This window comes from Ursus maritimus, unplaced genomic scaffold, assembly GCF_017311325.1.
Source record: "Ursus maritimus isolate PB19 unplaced genomic scaffold, ASM1731132v1 scaffold_16, whole genome shotgun sequence".
In the NCBI taxonomy this organism is placed as follows: domain Eukaryota; kingdom Metazoa; phylum Chordata; class Mammalia; order Carnivora; family Ursidae; genus Ursus; species Ursus maritimus.
In genome coordinates this window covers 47,800,356-47,808,382 of record NW_024424008.1, presented here as the reverse complement: position 1 = coordinate 47,808,382, position 8,027 = coordinate 47,800,356, and the positions used below count along the sequence as shown (strand labels likewise).

At 51.3% G+C, this 8,027-nt stretch overlaps 1 protein-coding gene across 1 annotated transcript in view; it reads left to right on the top strand.

Annotated features, from left to right (window-relative positions):
- The first annotated feature begins 659 nt into the window (after window positions 1-659).
- Window positions 660-8,027, top strand: part of POU2F3 (POU class 2 homeobox 3) — a 68,286-nt gene continuing 60,918 nt past the window's right edge. Inside the window, exon 1 of the mRNA XM_008689963.2 lies at window positions 660-791. Within this exon, the coding sequence (XP_008688185.2) occupies window positions 731-791 (61 nt within the window). The 5' untranslated portion in view covers window positions 660-730. The remainder of the gene's footprint in view (window positions 792-8,027) is intronic.

Below are 8,027 nucleotides of genomic sequence, written 5' to 3'. Positions count from 1 at the left end.
CCTGGTGTAGGTATTCTCTCTCTGCGGGGCACTGACCCGCCCACCATCCTTTTCTCCCCGAGCACGTTGAAGGAGTAGGAAAGAAGGTAAGGATCCCCAGAGGAGAAGGATCTCCGGAGGGCCACACAGGAGCTAGGATTTGATCCCCAGACAGTGGGCTGACCTCTGAGAACCAGACAGAGAACAGGGGGCAGGAATTGGTCAAGAAAGGTGAGAAGGGCAAGCCTGGGTTCAAGGGTACTCTTACCTCCCTAGGTAGGGTTATTACAGGGCGGGGAGGTGGGGAGGGGAGAAGGGTATTTCTTATGCTACTTTAAAAAAATAAAATAAATCCCCCAAATCCCAAAGGCAATGAGGATTGAAAATGGGAAGCATTCTCCCCCACCCCCCACCTCGCCGTACCCCTCCCCTTGTTAAATTTTTACCAACTGAGCCTGGTGATTGAAGGAAGTGACAATGAATGATGCAAAAGGTGAGAGATCCCACAGTAGCAGCAGCGAAGGGGGAAAGAAAGGCCAGGGAAAGGGGGCGCGCCTGGGGGGAGGGGATTGGTGCCCTGAGCTTATGAATATTCTAATGGTTGTATGTTCGGGAATCAGGAATTTGAAAGTCTGATGGTTGTTGTAATTACACATTCATCTTTGCTGTTTCGTTAAAGCCACATATGTCATAGCAAGAAAAATTGTGACCTGTTATTAAAATCAGTTGTGTTTTCCCTGCAGATATCAAGATGAGTGGGGATGTAGCAGATTCCACGGATTCTCGCAGTGCCCTCAGCCAGGTGGAGACAGGTAAGGGTCTTCTCTTCCGGGGAATGAAACAAGAAAGCAGGGGTGGGAGCGAGTTGTTGCAAATCATCATGGAACAATGCGGTATCTTTTCTCGCTCAGTCTTTCAGCCAATCGGACCCCAAAGCTGGGTCTTAGGAAATGAAGGGATTCCTTTAGAGACGTAGGATGTGACCCTGGAGACTTCAAACAGTACATAGTGGTCTAGAGGGGGACAAAATCTCTGGAACTAGGCTAGGAAAGGGCCAGATCCTGAAAAACAAAATGGAAACAGGAAAGTTAGGGAGATCAACTTCTCGATGTGCCGTTCCAACACGGTGGAAGCGGCAGGCTGTGGTCCTAGCCGCTGCTGACTGATGGAAAGCACTGTGTGTCTTCAGGAGATGGGCACCAAGGCCTTTTCACCCCAGATTTCTCAACAGGCCTACTCAAGGAACTAGCCAAAGAGGCCCGTGCCCAAGTGTTCCTCTTCCAAATTGCATGCACGTGGGTGGTAAAGAGACCCAGAAAGAAAGGCTCGGTGCCTGGAAGATGACTTTGCTTTGTGAAGAAGAGAAAGAGGGCAGGAAAAAATTGGGAAGAAAGTTTCATAGCTCTCTGCTTTTAACTCCACAGTCCAAGCTTTGCTTTGAAAGCTCCATATAATTAAAAAGAACTTAAAGAAACATGAGTATAAATTGTAACACCACCAAATAACTTTAATAGCCTTCCAACAAGACCTCAATTAGTCTTTCATCTGGATCATTAGAGACGTAGAAATTAGAAGTGGAAGAGAATCAATGTCCCCCAGAGCTAAACTCTTTTCCCAAGTCTTCAGGTGCAGTCTAATCCCATTCTTGAAGCTTGGGTCAGGGGCAAGATAATTGGGGGGCTTGGGGGGGCATCTGCAGGGTACACTTACCATAAACTTTTCCGCCTCCCCAATCTAACATTTAAACAACCCTACTGCACAGGTGGGGCTCTAGGTTCTCTGGTTTTCTCTGTGAGTAGGGATCGCTGGGCTAGGAGAGTGTGGGCTGGTTGCACTCATTTTTCAATTGATTTAATTGCTGAGTGGGTTTTCCTAAGGGTCTGTGGAGGGGGGCTCTTGTTCTCCCCAGTTGAGAAGCAAATTTCCTCCAACCTGAAAAACTGGAGCAAGGCTTTAAAATCAGTTCAGCTGGGGGCACCTGGGTGGCTCAGTCGGTGAGGCATCCGACCCTTGATTTCAGCTCAGGTCATGACCTCAGGGTCATGGGATCGAGCTCTGCGTGGAGTCTGCTTGGGATTCTCTCTCCCCCTTTGCCTCTGCCCCTCCCCCTGCTCACTCCATCTCTGTCTCTCCATCTCAAAATAAATAAATAAAATCGTTAAAAAATAAATAAAATAAAATCAGTTCAGCTGGAGAGTGATAGGTAGTCTCGGCTGTAACACTCCTCCCTGGAGAAGAGTCAGACTCTAGAATCCACTGTCCAGGAGAAGCTGGGTTGCCCTTTCCTGGTGGCAGGCTGGCTGGAGCCAGTTCGGCTCACCTGGGCCAGGTATACTACCCCAGGTGCATGGGGACACAGCTAAGAGAGTGTCCATGCGGGAAGAAGACCGCACTTAGCAGGCTGGCTGGCACTGGTGTTCTGTTCCTAGTTAAGCGACCAAGTCAGGGTAACCGTGTTGGGAGTGGAAAGGAGCTACATGGAACTCTAAAAGGTGAGCCAGGAGAGAGAGGGGGTTCAGATCCTGGGTGGGGGTTAGGAAGGCGAAGGTGTTAGAGATGATGTGAGCATGTTTTCACCTCCTATCTGAAACTCTGGGAGCTACATACACACTAAATTGAAGGAGAAGGAATCCAGACATAAGCTGGCGCTTTGGGAATCTGTTTGTCAGGGTTACTCCCAGTTCCGTATGTGACCTTATCCCAGCCACTTTGCCTCCTTAGGAGGCAGGAACAGATGATCTTCGAAGGGTATGGGTTTAAAATCACAGCTTAGCTGCTCACCAGTTGTATGATCTGATAAGTTGGTTTAGCCTCGTCTCTTCCGATTAATGTCGCTGCGATGATGTTTAAAGCCCGTAGCACGGTGCTTGACGCATGGCGGCTGTGATCGTCATTACGTCTAATGGCGTCATCATGATCCTGCGATTCTGTAGGTCACAGAAGGGGCATCACTGCTCCGCACCTTGGGGCCCCAGGTAGCTGAGATGCCCTTCTCCCGTTCACTCAGGCCAAGTGGGTCATCCCTGGAGGCTGGTTTTTCTCGTTTCACATTCAAGAAAGGGTTCAGTGTGGGTCTTCCTCAACTCCAAGGAGACCAAGAAGTCCATACTCTGTGCTGTCCGCAACTTCTCCACCCCTAGATTCTTCGCTTCCAGGGACTCCGCGCCGTGGCCGGTAGCACCCATACTTAGGTGATCATCAAATTACTGTATGTTTTTAAGGGCAAGAAAAAAGAGGTAGCTAATTAAAGTAACCAAACTTCCTGGAAAGTCATTCTGACTCATTTTTTTTTACAGAGAAAAGCTTATTATGAGTCACAATGGTTACCAACTTGGTTAAATGGCTTCCTTTGGATTTTTAAAAGGCAGATTCCCCTTCCCAGCAGTGCGTGAATTAGGGGGTGGTTTGTCTCTGAGTTTTAAAGGAACTACAAACAAAAGGTGACCTAGAAACCCCCAGCTCACTGAGAGTACCTTCTGTGTTGTGTGAAATCCCCAAGGGGCACAAGGGTTGGGAGGTGGGAAAGGGAAGTCATTTCCCCATCCACACAGGCTAAGACTGCAAAGGAGAGTGTTCTCAGGTCCAGACACAGACCTCCTAGCTGGCAGAGACCTGGCAGGCAGCTCGCTTCCCTTTCCTCCCGCTTATAAGGAGCCGAGGCATGGACAGAGGGTGGACTAAGTCCCCAAGGCCCCCGAGTAGCTTTGTGGCAGCACTAGAGACCAGAAAATCTCCTGATCCCCTGTTCAGTCCTCCTCCCCGACCCTTCCCCCCCACCCCCAGAGGACTGGAGCCAAGATTCTAGATTTCTGAATCATCAGCTTTTCTATCTTTTCTTTAATTTCCCTGACTGTTATTTTTCCTTCATTCTTAAGGCTGACAACATTTTCTTTTCCTGTTCTCAACTGAGCGGTTGATAGGAATATGCAGGCTTACCCACATTTCGAAAGCCCCCGGGGTCTGTAACTGACGAACTCCCAGCTAACCCTGTGACTTTTGACCACACTGGTCGCAGAGCAGCCTCAAACACAGGGGAGGACAGAGACACTGGACATGGGAAAAAGGAGAGAAAGTCCAGCCACGTTCACGTAGCCTTTCCCCATAACTGGGCACATGGACGTGTGCCTAGGATTTCACATGCATCATCTCATTTCATTCTTACGATTCCCGTTTTTATCAAGGAGGAAATTGTGGCTAAAGAATGAGAAACTGACTTGTCTAGGACTGTACAGCTTCTAACGACGAATCAAACTTGGGCCTGTCTGACTCCATTAGATTCTCATCTTGGCTCTGCCATTAACTCCCTGCAGGTTATTGGGCAAGTGTTTTCCCCACCGGGACCTTTCTTTTCCTCCCATAAAGGAAGGATTTGGGCTGGATAATCTCTAGGAGCTGAATCTTGAAAACAGTGTACACGTTCTGCTTTTCCCAATTCTGCCATCACTTTCCACGTCCTGCATTTGTGTAACAGAGCGGAGCCCTCCCTCTCCAGGGCATCTCCCTCAGCCCCTCCCTAGTCCCTCCTTTCCAGTTACCTTCTCTGTGTCCCCTTGGACACCGCCAACCTCCTTGTTCCATTTACCTCTGATCCTCCTCTCCGACCTAGCTGGTAGTCCCGTAACCAACATCCAAGGAGCACACTAGTGTAGACCCTGGACTCAGAAAGGTGAAGAAGCAGTCCATGTCCTCAAGGGGCTTTCCTTCCATCCCAGGAGTTCATGGCAGAAGGGATGATAATGTCAACTTGTGTCTAAAAGAGCACAGACACCTAGTGCATTTGGCCTTTACGACAGTTCTGTGAGGGTCGATCTCATCCTCCCACTTTGAAGATGAGGGATTTGAGGTGGATTTTTCCCAAGATCCCATACCTAGCAAATGACAGAGTTAAACCTGGGTCTTTCTAGTGACTTTCTACCCAAAGATGGTGGTGGGAAGACCGAGGACCAACAGAGGAGCCAGTGGCAGAGGACACAGGAGACTGGTAGCATCAGGAGAGGTGCCAGGATTATGGAGGGGGGCACCGGCCAACGGGGCAGGAGGGAAGCCAAACCCCTGGAAGGTGGGTTGATACAGGCCAAGGGGCAGAAGCCCTGTCTGGGGCCAAAACCTGCTTGCTGGGGGAGAGCGGGAACTCTGGTGAGCTGGGGAGGGTGAGCATCTAGCCTCAGAGAGAATTTTCTCCTTCCCTTCTCTCATTCTGAGACAGCCTCACTAAGGCACCAGTCTTCCCCACCCAACCCTTTGACGGGACACTAGGGTGGGGTTGCAAACCCAGGTGATAGTGGAGCAAATTCCTTAGCATCCTTGTCCCGCTCGGAGATATGGGAAGGAAGAACTCTGTGAGGGGAGCCAGGGGAGGCCAGGGAGCTAGAGATGAGGGAGGGACTGAGCTTTGTCAGTTGTCCATGCCTGCCAGTCTTCTCCACCTTCAGCTGTCCTGTCGGTGAGGCAGAATGGCTAACACCTGCCCCACCCTCCAGAAGGATTGCCAAGACATCGTAGCTGTTTGGGGACCCTTTTGCCCTGCACCCTGAGAAGTTCCAACATGGTTTTAGGAAGGAATGGGCATGACCACGTAGGGGAGTACAGAGAGGCTAGTGCCTCTCATAAGATCCCACGGGAAGAGTGAGTAACTGACCCAAGACTAGAAAGTCCTTCTCAACCAATTCATTCCTCACCATCTCCACCCTACTGAGTCCCCAGGAAGAGAATGAGGGTAAAGAAATTATGTCTCATCACAACCAAGAGGTGAGGCTCTAGGCAGAAACAAGCAGAAGCCTTTTAGAGATGTGTATGGCTTTCAGTCCAAATATTTATGGAATAAAACTATTCTTTCCATGACAGAGAGGACAGCAGAAATCCAGGAAGTCCTGGGGGCGGGGGAGGTGAGGAAGAGTCTCCTATTGACAGCCCTTTCTGAATGAGGTACACGTGCACACACCGCCCTTTTCATGATTAAATGACAGAGTGGGTATGAACGTGCTCCGCAAAGGGGGCAGCACTATACAAATACAATCCATCATTAGGTTGATAATTATCAGAAACATTCCGGAGACAAGACAACACTCTGTCACTGAGCGATGTGGGACAAGTCTACCTGTGCTTTAGACTTGAGTTTCCTCATTGTAATAGAGGGAGGAGGGTGCTGGAAGAGTAAAAGGAAGGGGATGGACAAGTGGTCTCTAGGATTCGTACCTGCTGACCCTGGTCCTGCGCCTCCCTCTGTACCTGCCCTGCCCCTCCTCTCTCTTGAAGAGGAAAATGAAGCCACAGCCCTTCCACGTGTCAGGTGGGGGGCACTGATATGAATTCTTGAGGATATAGGGATTCTTGTCCATGCCTCTCTCTTCCTTTGGAGACATTTCAAAACCATCCCTGGAAAATGAAGGTATCTTCTGGTCTTAGAGATATTTTCCTTAAGGAAAGCTAAGCCCACGATTTCTCTTGGCCACCTAGTCTTGTAGGATATAGTCCTCAGTGCCTAGAAGGCCATTCTCATCTCTTGCCTGAGACCCGCACACTGCAGCATAAGCCTGTTGCCTCTGGTGATGGCCTTCTAAACCAGAGCGCTTCCAGTTTCGGTGAGAGGGAGATGAGAAGGTACCCACTCAGTACCCAGGCTTCATACCGTGGCTCCGTGTGCCGGAAATCCTGGGAAAGCAGCCTGTGGTGTCGGAAATTGCTTGTGTGCACCTAGCAATCAGAGAACCCTTGCAAACAAGACAGCTACTACGACTGCTCTCACCTGTACCAGCCTTAACCACTCACAGCCTCTCGCTCCCCCACCATTCCCAAACCCAAGCCCCCAGGGCAACCAAGGCAGCTCCGTGCTGCCCAAATGAGCCATGGGTGACCGGGCCAGTCCTGCCTGGCACCAGTCCTTCTGACTTTGGGAGGTCTCTTGAAGGAAGTGTCTCCCCACCACCCTTGCCTCCATCTTTGCAGCCCCCAGAACGTGGACCTCCTTTCTCTTCTGCCTAAGAGGGGACAAAGAGAGGGAGCCCAGTGGGGGGCATCCCTGCGCTTTTACCATCCCAGTGGTTTCATCGGTGGGCATTCCTTAGGGGGCACTGCCTCTGCCTCTCGAACAAGCTGGGGTACAGGACTGGTTGTTCCACTTCCGGTCTGTCACAGACCAGCACGCGGTCCTACCACACAGGACAGTAGGTCATACCCACCACACGTGTTCCAGCGAGTCCCTACCTGCCATCAACAGGTAGCGCCCACTCGTCACAGGCTTGGGGCTCTATTAACATTTCTCAGCTCACTCTCTGTGTTTGTACTATCTGCTCTCGGACTCTCACACACAGTTCCCAGAGCAGCCCCGGCTGGTGGAGCACCTTGAGGGGCCCTGCCTTCCAGGAGTTGGCATTGTGTGTCAGAATCGCCCTGTCCTTTGGCATGGATATGGCCGCCCTTGGGTATCTCTTATGATCTTCTTCACTTTCCTCCCCTCCCACTGTGGGTCTCGTCGGTGTGATGCTGGGGGCTCCAGCAGGAGAGGTGGGTCCCAGGCTGTCCTCTGCGGGCAGGGGAGCGTGCCCCCCCCCCCGCCCCACGGACACAGAGTGGGAGGCTCAGACCACTGCCGCTTGCTGGGCCTCAGCCCTTCATTAAGGCACCCCACTTTTATAGCCCACCCCCACTCTCCCAGGTGTGAGTAAATGCTTTTGGTCTCTTGGGTCCACCCTCTTCCTCAAGAAACAATTAGGGCAAAGAACACCTGGTGTGGAAAAGTGCTGACCAAGTGGAAAAAGAATTTAAAGAGAAAGGAGCTACCAAAGTAGCCTGCGTTTTAGGGGCTTGAAGAGCAGCCCGAGTCCAGGTAACCGAAATGCAGTCCCACCCAGCGCCTCCATCCCCTGCCCCCCGCATCCCCTGCCCCCGCCCACAGCCCACAGACAGACCCACTTACACACTCACACTCACACTCACAAAATCTGCGCCTCCAAGCCCTCTGGCCCACGGGGGTGCGCCCCCTGGCAGTCTTCCCTCCTGGCAAAGGCTGCTCTTTCAAAAGGCAGCCTGGGGATCCTGGGGGGGGGGGG